General features: G+C 47.1%; 1 protein-coding gene across 2 annotated transcripts in view; it reads right to left on the bottom strand.

Moving 5' to 3' along the window:
* LOC119187840 (ATP-binding cassette sub-family A member 2) overlaps positions 1–12,738 on the bottom strand; it is a 255,259-nt gene that overhangs the window by 173,624 nt on the left and 68,897 nt on the right. For both annotated transcript variants that reach the window (XM_037435928.2, XM_075878770.1), the window contains one exon: positions 2,064–2,236. In XM_037435928.2, coding sequence (XP_037291825.2) covers positions 2,064–2,236 — 173 coding nt within the window. The remainder of the gene's footprint in view (positions 1–2,063; positions 2,237–12,738) is intronic.

The following is a 12,738-nucleotide window of genomic DNA, read 5'->3' as shown; positions in this document are numbered from 1 at the left end:
ATATGATTATATGAGATGCCGTAGTGAAGGGCTCTGGAAATTTCGACCACCTGGGGTTCTTTAACGTGCACCCAAATCTGAGCACAAGGCCTACAGCATTTTCGCCTCCATCAAAAATGCAGCCACCACAGCCGGGATCCGATCCCACAACCTGCAGGTCAGCAGCAGAGTACCTTAGCAACTAGACCACCGCGGTGGGGCGCATATAAACTTGTAGACCTTAGACCTCTGCTTTTTGTTCGTAGGGTGCAGTTAGGGTTTAAAAACATTTATAAAAATTTTGATGTAATAAAATCAATGTGACACCTTGCCCAGAGTCATATATCTGAGAACTCCAGATTCTTCAAACTTCTTGATAATTAAAAAAAATCCAGAGATCCCTTCGAGTTTGAATTAAATTGACCGTATTCCGGTTTTTACGGTAATAGTTGGTACACACTTCTATATTTCCGGAGTGTTAGCTCATTATGCACATACTTATTGTACATTTCACTAATAGCTTTCGAACGTTTCAAAGCACTACCATACCTGCCAAGTTCAAGGATTCTGAATACGGGAAATTTCTAAAACAGGCGAGGGAGGAGGGGTAATTATTTGACCCTATTTTTTTTTTTGACACAAAAAAAACAAGGACAAACAAAGAAAAACATTGTGAAAAACAAGAGGGGGTAGAGCATCAATCACAATCACCAATGTCGGCATTGCGGTCTTATAGTGGCTTGGAGTGGCCGAACACACGAGGGTAGGATTTTCCACTAAGGTGAGAGTCTAAAAGAATCCACACAACTAGTAGAATTTATTTCCGTCAAAACAATTCGTGTGTGTCTTCATGGGAAACACGTGAACGAATGGGACGGCGCAGCTGGCTGCCGCAAAATCACTGGTCAAACCTTTGCTCCTTACTAGATTCTTTTGACAGGAACGCCAAAACGCGTCTGGCCTTTTCTTGTGACATACTTACTGCCTTTACTCTACCCCTGCATTAGCCGCGTGCCCTCTGAGCTCGTAGATCGCTATCACGTCGTAGCGACCGCGGTATTGTGCGCGGCAGTTGCAGCGGTATATTTGCTCTTTCAGCCCCGTGCGCTTGGCTGCGTACGCCCCTCCAAACTAAGTCGTTTTATGCCATCTACGATCGCAACTGCCGTGGTTTTGTCTGCAGAGTTTGCCGAAAGCAGCATTGCTTTGACTGGTTGAGTGTTGAGTGTTGGACATGCGCACACTTTTGGAGTTCTGTCAGTTACGTCATAGCCATACATGATCGTGTCAAAAACGACCGCGGTTTTGTCCACAGCGGTTGTGGCTACAACAATCACACTCACTGTAGAAGACAGTGCATGCGCCAGTCGCATGCTTACTTCTGAAGCTTTGAGTACACAGCTCTTGTCCTTCGTTCGATGGTTTCTGCACTAAAGTTTGTGTCACCCGCCACGATTAGGAAATGTGTTCAGAACATTTGAATTTAGACCGAATGTATTCTGGGCACTATACCAATGGGAATAGTGGAATTTGGCTGGGGAATTTCACGAATTCGTATCTGCCGCAGTTTCACACTGAGATTCTACTTTATGTTTAGATGAATGCTTCTTAAATTCATTTAAAATAAAAAAATGTGGTAGGTTCGAAAAGCCTGAAGCAGATTGAGCTTCTTTTTTGTCAATGTGGCCAGATCACGCACAGAAATTTTGAGTTCCAGAAGATTTTCATGACAACTGTACAAATGGAAGAAACGGTCGAAATCCAGGAGTATCCCGGCCAATCCGAGAGACTTGGCAGGTATGCACTACAGTAGCATGCTTTACGTTGACGTCAGCAGCGACAGAGATGCTGCCTTAGATGCACACATGTTTACTACAGAAGGAGGACAGCTTTCTTCTTCCAGCTTCTGAATGCTGTGGCAAGGTGCTGTGCATTCTACAAAGGCATAATTTGCCTAATCCTCATTTTAATTCCTATTTTAACAGGGTCCACATCGTGTTCATATGAGTTGAAAAGCCATGAGAACCAGCCAAATGTTCTATAAAACACAAGTTACATTTCTAGAGCTGTAACAATTGTTTTACCTGCAGCCACACGAATCCAAACTGGTAGTATTCATAACCCCAATTGCGAGGACCAGGAAACCAGAACCGACTACGCATCAGGTTGGTGGTTGGAGTGAATGACGCATTTTGTCGGATGGTGTAAGTCATATGACGTGGCATCGAACCATTCTGGTCCATGTTGAATAAGACACCTGAAACATGAGATAACCAGCAGTAAAAACAGAGTTGCAGCAATTGACAACGAGAGCTCGGAGGGTGCTTAAGCTTTGTCTTTTATAATACAGTGCAATAGCACAATAGCGTTATCAGGCCTAGTTTGTATCACCTTTTTATTCACTTCTTATACTTTGTTTTTTGGTGGACACCTCAACTGGGCTTTGAGGGAAGGAATGTCAGTGTGTGTGACACAAGCCATTGTAAACACTCCTATGATACCTATTGCAATTACAGTTGAGAAACGTTTCAACTATGCTTTATTAAGGCAATATACACCCCCGTGCAGGTGCACACTTTGGTGATGCTGTGGCTGATGGTGAGTTATAGCTCAGCTCCTTGTAACGGATTGGCAGCTTTAAACCAACTACTCATCGTTTGAAAGTTGGTGCGCTGCACGCCAGGCTATTCTATGAGAGCCATGTACCACCAGAAGATCGCAGGTCTTTACAGGCTGAGTGCACGGACTTATCATTTGCATTCGACTATGAAGAGTCGTGTCACGAGTTTGACAGTGATGAGCGGGAACGGATGGATGATCGATGAAAAACTTTTATTGGGGTCCTAAGGATTCCACCCCTGTTTTATATGGGTAGGATCGCGGGCCGCTCCCATGTTAAGATGGGGAGGCCCAGCCTCACCGCCACATCGTGGGCCTTCTGGACAGCCTTGAGTTGTTGTATGAGAACCGAACTCGTGAGCATTAAATGAAAGGAGTTTTCGGAAAATTCTTCATTTTTTCTTTGTAAAGAGGGGCCACTGTGGTTAAAATCACTGCGATTGTGGCAGTCCGGACAAAGTTCTGAAATATCGGAGTAATGGCTATAGGTTACGAGGCTAGGGTATGTTCCCGTCTGAAGCATGCGAAGAGAGATTGCCTGTGGCCTAGATAACTTTTCGTGTGGCAATGGAAAGGACCTACGGCCTAATTGATAGTACTTCGTGACCTCATTTAAGATAGTAAAATGTCCCTAAAATGAAGGTTGGGGGCTGATTCCTCTGTCTGAGAAGCACAAGTTCCGGTGCAGTAAGTGAAACTTCGCACCTTGGAGTGGGCTAGCTCATTGACATTGGGAAGGCCCCCGACCTTCAGGCCAAGGTGAGCAGGAAACCAAATAATAGTGTAGTGGGTGAGTTCCTTGTGAGCGAGAGTTCTAAAAACTTTCTTGCACACAGAACCAGAAGCGAAGACCCTATCAGAGTCCGTATAAATATCAGTCCTTTGTGGATCAAGGAGAGCTAGTGAAATGGCCGTCTGTTCTGCTTTGTAAGAAGAAGTGGTTCGAACCGACACTGAGGATAAAATCTGACCCTTAGTATCTACGGATACTACTGCAAAGTGAGCGGGAACGCCGTACTGGACGGCATCAACAAAGCATGAAACAGACGAGTAGGTGTGAGCTTGAGCTAAAAGAGAGGAGGCTCGAGCGACACGCCTGCCCACGTTGTACTGTGGATGAATATTTCGTGGAAGGGAACCCACTTTGATATGACAGCGTATATAATTATCAAGTGGCGTATTTTGCACTTTGAGCGTCAGGGGGTTGACTACAGCGTCAACCAGAATCTTTCTCCCTGCTGGTGTGATCGAAAGCCTGGCAACCTGTGCCGTTTGTTGAGCCTCGATAACTTCAAGCGCGTTGTGGACTCCAAGTTTCATAAGGTTCTCAGTGCTTGTGCGCATAGGAATGCCAAGAACTTTCTTGATGCTTTTCCTTATGCGGATGTTCAATTTATTTCTCTCATGGAGTTGAATAAAAACATTAGATAGGCTAAATAAAGCATTTTATAATGTTAGAAACACAGATGGGCATTTTTTCTTATTTTTAGCGGGTCTCTGACCGCAATCTTGGAATTTTATTCTGGGACCGAGCAAGTCCCCCACCCCCCTCAAATTTGGTTGGATTATCCTACACGTATAGGAGGTAAGGGGGCACTTGCTCGGCATTTTATGATAAGGAGAATGAGGTGCTGATACAAAATAGTAGCCTTGTTAAGAGCCCACTAATCACCCCATGGGCACCAATCACCAGTCTATATATGCACCATGTGAAGTGGTGAGGCTCAAGTACTGGAGGACGGACGAATGAAACCAAAGTCGAGCATGTGCTCCAACTCTTTTTTGGCAACAGCAAGACAATCTAGTCCAAAGTGATGAGCTCAGGTAAATAGAGAAAGACTCTTCGTGATGATGTGATGTGTCATGAAGATTCCTCCTGAAGGTTTTCTGACCACCAGTGGTTGAAAAACGTCTGGGAACTCTGAAACGACACTTGACCACGGGCCACGAATGGTTGTGTGCGCTTGCAGAAGTCGGAGCAATGAAGTGCAACAGGAAACTCCTTGGATGGTTTAGCTCATCTCATGAGTCTAGAATGCGGCTGTGCCACATAGTGCCATAGGAAGTTGGCTCCGATTATTGGCTGGCGCACATCCACGATGATGAAGAGGCAGCGAAAGGTACATCTCAGGCCGATCTCAAGGGTCACAGACTTCTGGCTATAGGTCCGGATAGTCGATCCGTTGACAGAGGGCAGAGGAGGGAAGTCAGGAGAATGGTGTCGCTCAGCCAGTGTAGGATGCAGAACATAGATTTCAGCGCCAGTATCGACGAGGTAGCGGACCTTGGTGACACGATCGATAACGTGGAAGAGGCAACCATGCCTGGGGTCAGGAACAGCAGCTGCCGTCATTGTTTGGCCTGGTCGTTTCCCACATATGATCAAGGCTGACAACAGTTATTTGCACGTGACCCACAGCAACAAAGGCAACCTCGAGCTTACGGAGTTGTGGCAGTGATGACTATTTTCGATGAGAGGTCATGACTTCTGGAAAGACTGTGAAGACTGCAGTGCTCAAGTTCCTAACCGCTGTAGGCCAAGTGAAGCGCGGCCGAGGCAAGCGCAACCCAGAAGATGGGAGCAATCAGGCAAAGTCTAGGTCACCAATTCATGGTAACAGGCAGAGAGATGTCGACTCTGAGAGACCACAAAAAATAAATTTCATTGGAAGCTATTTAGTTAGACGCGAACAAGAGCAGGCGCAACCATCTCGTCCTTGGTGCATCGTTGACGCCTTCTGGTCTAATTTTTCTGGTATGCACCAGCCCTGCCACAGTCTCAAGCTTTTAGAGAAAAGTGCATTTATCAGCTTCTCAGTCATCACAATGCCAAGGCAGCCCACACCTTTCTATCTCATCCACTCTCGTTTGCGATGCACGTGCTTCGCAAGCCAGAAAAAGTAGACAGGTGCAAGAATTTAAGAACTACAAGCTCTGTTATAAACAGAAGAAAACCAAGCTGAGAAAGAAAGTTTTTTTAATTATATGCAAGGTGCATTTGTGTTTTACTACTGCGTGAAACTGTTTTTGTCTGTGGCACAAGCACCATGGGGTATGAGTACTGCCCTTGTTTTAAAGCGCACACAAAAGTGTTGTACATATGTCTAGCAAACTTTTCAAGAGGCAATGAGCCATGTTCTGCATATCTTGGATTTTTACTGTAGCATTTTTGCTCAAGTATCTATGTTCACTTTAACTTTCCCATGCTGTCCTTGTAGCAAGTGACATTTTTTATTATTATGTATTGCCTTTATATGTAGTTATAGTATTTCAATCTGTATCAATAACCATTTCATCAGCCGATTCTGATGTTTACAATAGAAATACGGCACTATAACTTCATTTATTAAAACTTTCTGACCCCCTTCTACATTTCTTCTCTTTCACACGGCCCCGAAAGAGTTAATGTGAATCCTTTCCAGGCAGGGAGACTGCATTGCATCTTCCTCTGAAACATTTTCAAGCACTTTCATGGCTCTGTGGTAGAATACTTGAACATGATGCAGAAAACCGAAGTTTGATTTCACCTTGCATCCCAATTTTTATTTTTTACATCCATCAAGATTCTGTGGTCCCAACTAATGCCATCGACACAGATAGTGCATTTTCTGTGACACTAGCCCTCCAACGCTTTCGCATTAAAGAACTTGCACAAATGCAGCACAGTACAGAAGGCAGTAGGGTTTGCAACCTTTGCAAAGCTTGAAGCACATTACAGAATATGAAGTAGTGATGCTTTGTGCATCACAGTTTTCCAACAGGTAAGCAAAACAGGGTATTTAGACTATCCTATTAGCCCTGAGAATGAACACTAGCGGCGCGGCAGTCGGGCCGAAGTGACGTCACGGCAAAGACTTCTTTGCTTCGCGGCCGTGTATCGCCTTTTTCTGCGCCTGCCATGTGCCCACTCTTGTGCAATACGGTGGTGATAACTGCTCATTGTTTCGATGCAAATCTATGAAGGTAGAAGGCAGCTGTTTACACTGCTAGCGAAAGTTAAGTGAGCTGCGGAAAGCTGCGTGACGGTGAAAATGGTGGTGCATTACAGCAAGGCATTTTTTGTTGTCACTGCTTAGGCCAAGAAATCGCGACTAGAAGACTAAGCTGATGATTTTAACTTCATTACAACTTGGTGCAACATGTGTCCCAAAGAATAACAAATAAAGTTACACAAGTTCACTGAATACATTGCAGTGTTTATGCAGATTATTCGGGTGATTTGTCAATGTTACGCTTTTTTGCTAGAAGAGACTTTAAATGAATCTACCATAAAAACTCTTTTAATATATCCAAAATGTTGAACAAAATTATACGGTCCCACACAAACCTCCAGGGAAATGCCGAGATGTTAGTGTACTTGAATTCCGTAAATATTTGTTCTAAACAGGTAGTCACCAGGGATTATGTGGTGATATATTCTGATTTGCATGAACTGCTGGTCCGATCAAACGCTGCGTCAGAAGCGCTGATGTTTATTCATGTGGAAGCACTACTGATAATAATTATCGTTTGCAAAGCAAACGATTCAAGGTCGAAATGAGCGTTGTGAACAGTTTCGATGGTGCTCTTAGTGACGTGGCCTACATAATAATTAAATGGTCTTTGGTTCAATGAGTCGATGTTTGGTCTCGTCCGTCATATCCACATACAAGTTAATGAAGCTTGGGTACAATCAAACGCAAGGAAAATTAATTTACAAGTAGGCTATCTAAACCGAGACTGATGAGGGTAATATCGTTGTTCCTACAATGCTGCATATAATTTCTGCAATTACCCGCAACTTGTTTTTAGTGAGAAGAAGCCCCGAAATCACTGCGAGGAAAGCGTGAAACTATGAGATGAGTGGTCTAGTACATAAGAAAAACAAATACAACACCTGCGGTGGTATTCTCGGCCAAGTGCTTTGAAATGTTAGTATGCCTTTAGCAGTGAGCCGAAGACACTTTTATTGGGGGAAACGCAGAGGTAAAGCTGACCAGCTGTCAAGCGGAGCGAGCGCGAGCAGCAACAACACTCTTCCTTCTCTTCTTTCACTGGTGCTCCTGCCTGTGCCATATATCAATGCTGCAAATTTGTAAGTATGCCTTTAGCAGTGAGGCAAAGACACTTTTATTGGGGGAAACGCAGAGGTAAAGCCGACCAGCTGTCAAGCGGAGCGAGCACGAGCAGCAACAACACTCTTCCTTCTCTTCTTTCGCTGGCGCTCCTGCCTGTGCCATATATCAATACTACAAATCACTCCCCCCCCCCCCCCCCCCCAAGAAAAGGAGCCATCCTGGTGACCTATGGACCGGCTAGGATGGGTAGGTCGAAGTGCGGTTTCAACCGATCGACAAGAACAGTCTCGCGACCGCGATGGCGTCGATCTGTCGATAATTGAACCAGCTCAACAATATAGTTAACTAGTGAGGAATGACGTAGGACTTGGTAGGGGCCTTCGTACTTCGGCAGTAGCTTGGTGGAAAGACCAGGAGCAGATGAGGGAACACGAAGCCATACCAACATGTTCGGTGAATATGACTGGGGAGGCAGATTTTCATCGTGACGGTCCTTCTGGTATGCTTGATCTTGTGCGGTTAAGGATTGTGCGAGTTGCCAGCAATCTCCCACAAGGCGACTTTGGATAGAGTTGTGGATTCTGAAGCGTCCGGATGGTACAAGAAAATGGTGTCCATGACTGAGGAAGGTTCACGCCCGTAGAGGACGAAGAATAGAGAGAATCCTGTCATAGACTGAGTGGCGCTATTGTAAGCGTAAGTAACAAAGGGGAGTATGCGGTCCCAGTTGGTTTGGTCAGCGGACACGTACATGGACAGCATGTCACCCAGTGTGCGGTTAAACCGTTCGGTCATTCCATTCGTTTGCGGATTGTACGCGCTGGTTCTCCGATGCACAACGTTGGATTCATGAAGAAGGGCTTGTACGGCTTCGGAAATAAAGGTACGTCCGCGGTCGCTCAGTAGCTCACGAGGCACGCCACGGCGAACAACAAGATTGTGAAGGATAAACAAGCCAACTTCACGGGATGTGGCCTCTGGAAGCGCAGCAGTTTGGGCATAGCGGGTCAAGTGATCGATAGCGACAACCACCCAGCTGTTCCCGTCAGGAGAGTAGGGAAGAGGACCGTACAAGTCAATTCTGATGCGGTCAAAAGGTCGGGATGGGCAAGGCAACGACTGCAGTTGTCCATTGGCTATGTTCGATAAGATTTTTTGGCATTGACATTTGAAACACGAGCGTATGTACTGTCGGACAAATCCGTACATGCCGCGCCAATAGTACCACAGCCGGAGACGTGCATACATTTTTATCACACCGGCGTGGCCGCAGTGAGGATCCGCATGAAAGGAGTCGCAAATAGCAGCACGTAGGTGACGAGGAATCACAAGCAACCACTTGCGGCCGTCGGAAAGATAGTTGCGACGGTACAGGAGTCCATCGCAGATTGCGAAATGTCGAGCTGTACGTTGTATTGAACGACTGGCGGTACCTTGGGGCGGCTGAGACAGTAACTATATCATAAAGACTATTCAAGCGTCTTGGCGCTGCTCGGAGTGCATGTCAGTGAACGAAGGTGCCGCAGCATCGAGACTCAAAACGGACACACTTCCATGTTCATGGGGAAGTAGAAAACGGGAAAGAGCGTCGGCATCTGAATGTCTGCGGCCTGACCTGTAGACAACACGGATCATAGTCTTGGAGACACAATGCCCAACGAGCCAGACGACCAAACGGGTCTTTTAGTGAGAATAACCAGCAGGGGGCGTGGTGATCAGTCACGACGTCAAATGGACGACCATAGACGTAGGGTTGAAATTTTGTAATTGCCCAAACGATGGCCAAACATTCCTTTTCGGTGACCAAATAATTCTCTTCAGCCCTAGTAAGAGTGCGACTGGCATAAGAAACCACGTACTCATCGAAGCCAGACTTGCGTTGAGCAAGAATGGCGCCAAGGCCGACTCCACTAGCGTCAGTGTGGATTTCGGTAGGAGCATCTGGGTCAAAGTAACGGAGAATCGGTGGAGATGTCAGCAAATGACGTAGTTTCGCAAATGCGTCATCACAAGCAGGAATCCATGCCGAAATTCCTTCACTGTCAGAAAGTAGTCATGTTAAAGGGGCTATTACGAATGCGAAATTATGAACGAATCGACGAAAGTATGAACATAAGCCGATAAAGCTCTGGAGTTCCTTTAGGGTTGATGGCTTAGGAAACTGGGCGACGGCACAAAGCTTCGCAGTGTCAGGTAGAACACCCTCCTTGCTGACAACATGCCCTAAGATGGTGAGCTTCCGGGTGGCAAAATGGCACTTTTTCAAATATAGTTGGAGCCCAGCATGTGTGAGGCATTCCAGGATACCAATCTTCTGCGAGGCGCAGAAGATAAGTATCGAAGCCTTTTGAAAGAACAACGACGTCGTCCAGATAGCAAAGACACATCTGCCATTTGAGGCCTCGAAGTATGTTGTCCATCAGATGCTCAAAGGTGGCAGGGTCGTTGCAAAGACCGAACGGCATCACGTTAAACTCGTACAAGCCGTCCGGAGTTACAAGCGCAGTCTTGGAGCGGTCAGATTCATCCATGGGTACTTGCCAGTATCCTGATCGAAGATTCAGCGAGAAAAAGAAATCTGGTCCTTGCAAACAGTCGGGAGCGTCGTCAATTCTGGGGAGCGGATAGACATCTTTGCGCGTGATCTTGTTAAGGAGCCTGTAATCAACACAGAATCGGATGCTCCAGTCCTTTTTTTTTTACCAGTACCACTGGGGAGACCCACGGACTGTTGGACGGCTGTATGATGCCACGATTGAGCATATCAGACACTTGATCGTCAATAACTTGGCATTCAGCGTGAGAGACCTAGTATGGACGCTGACGCAATGGTGCGCGGATGCCGGTGTCTATACGATGAACAATTGTAGATGTTCGGCCCAAATCGGTTTGCTTAAAGTCGAAAGATGTCCAGAAGCAGTCGAGAAGTGCCAAGAGTTGGGTTCGTTGGACAACAGGAAGGTCCGAATCAATCGATGCAAGGAAGGCATCTAGGGAAGATGTGGTGGACGTGGGAGCGGGAGTAGCACTGGCGATCTGAAGGCTTGTTGCGCGATCGAGTAGTTGACTGGCGCAAACACAATCAATGTTCTCAAAATGGCCGATGCATTCGCCACTGAATAATCTGGCTGGCACTGAAAGGAGATTCGTGGCGTAAATGGTTGCGGAAGTGTTTCCGGCCATCAAAGAGCAAAAGGTAGAAAAGGTACACTTTTTTCGAGAAGTGAAGTCTTTAGACGGCGTGAACATGAGGTTCGAAAAAGCAGCATGGTCGCAGGAGATCGGCACAATAACTGAAGACATAGGTGGGATATCCGTGTCTGCGGCGATGACAACACAAGAAATGGAAGGCTTGTTAGAATCGTCGTCGGCGAGCGATGATAATTCTAGTTCGGCTTGGGCAAAATCAACAATGGCATGGTGTGTGGAAAGGAAGTCCCAGCCCAGTATCAGGTCGTGCGAGCAGTATGAAAAAACGATGAATTCGACCACGTACAGAACGTCCTGGATGAGTAGCCGAGTCATGCACGTCATAGATGGGTTTACTTGATGCGCGGTTGTCATATGAAGGGAGAAGCCAGAAAGCGGAATCGTAACTTTCTTTTAACTAGCGACACATTGCTTCACTCAATACAGACACGGCAGCTCCAGTATCGATCAATGCTTGAACGGCAACACCTTCAATCATAACAGTTATTTCGTTAGTGGGTAGAGGACGGGGCCTTGTAGAGTTCGACGGTGGCGCAGTTCTTGCCACCGGAACTGCGATGGTCAGTTTTTCATTTGGGCAGGTGGTGACGCCGAAGCATCAATGAAGGCGAACGTCAGTGTGGGGAGGGCGATCGGGGCCGGTTGAAGGCACAGCGGCTCGGCGGAGAGGTATCCAAAGTAGCATCGAGAGGCAGCATCTGTGGTGGCTCTTTGTGGGCGTAGCCGTAGGTTTCATTAATGGTACCTGGATGAGGGACGCGTGGCGACAGAACCGCTCAACATGGCCAGGCAGACGACAGTAGTAGCAGATGGGTCTGTTATCCGGTGTGCGCCAAGGATTGTTGGGAAGCGTTGAAGGATGGCAGGAAAGGGGAACATGCGAACCTGCCGGTACGCCTGTTGCGTAGAAGGCGTTCGTTTAGTGGGCAGAGTCGACAACGTTTGGCGGCGCATGTGCCGGCCTTCACGCGACGTCAGCATAAGTCAGGGGAGCGGACACAGACGGTGGCTGGTATGTGGACGGGAGGGCCTCGCAGACTTGCTCTTCGATGATTTGGCGCAGTGACGCGGTAAGCCCATGTGTATTGCTGGGAAGGAAGGGCGCAAGAGACAACTGGCGAACCACTTCCTCTCAGACGAATTGTTGGATTTGGGGCGTCAATACCGTCTGTTCCGTTGAAATTGCACCAACGGTCAATGGTGACGTGGTGGTCATAACAAAAGTAGGGCGTTGCGTTGAATTGTGATGTTTTCGCAACTCATCGTAGTTTTGGCAGTGCTGAATAACTTCCGCAACTGTTCGCGGGTCTTTCACCACCAGCAGCATCATCTTCGATGCCCTTCATAATATGTTTGACCTTGGCTGTTTCGGACATGTTGGGATTGTAGCAATGGCAGAGGCCCACAACGTCCTCGATGTAGGACGTGAAACGCTCCCCAGACAGTTGGGCGCAATCTCACAAGCGCTGTTCTGCGCGGAGCTTGCGCACTGTTGGTCGGCCAAACACGTCCGCGAAGGTGGTCTTGAAAGTGACCCAGTCAGTAAGTTCAGCCTCATGGTTGTTGAACCAGAGCTCCGCTACTCTTCTCAGGTAAAAGTGGACGCGGCCAAGTTTGTCGTTTTCGTCCCACCTATTATTGACGCTTACTCTCTCATACGAAGAGAGCCGGTCCTCGACGTCCTGCTCATCGGTGCCGCTGAAATGACTGGGTCTCGCTCTGTCGAGACATCGGGACAGCGGGCAGGTGGGGATGTAGGAATGGTCTGCTGTGCAACGACGGTGGACATTGTTGACGGCGAAGGTAGAGTTCGGATGCGGAGTTCCAGGATGGGAAATGGATCCAGCACGCTCCATCACTTGTTACTACACCT

This window comes from Rhipicephalus microplus, chromosome X, assembly GCF_043290135.1.
Source record: "Rhipicephalus microplus isolate Deutch F79 chromosome X, USDA_Rmic, whole genome shotgun sequence".
NCBI classification, from domain to species: domain Eukaryota; kingdom Metazoa; phylum Arthropoda; class Arachnida; order Ixodida; family Ixodidae; genus Rhipicephalus; species Rhipicephalus microplus.
The sequence above is the reverse complement of the archived record's forward strand: the minus strand, read 5'-3'. Positions and strand labels throughout refer to the sequence as shown.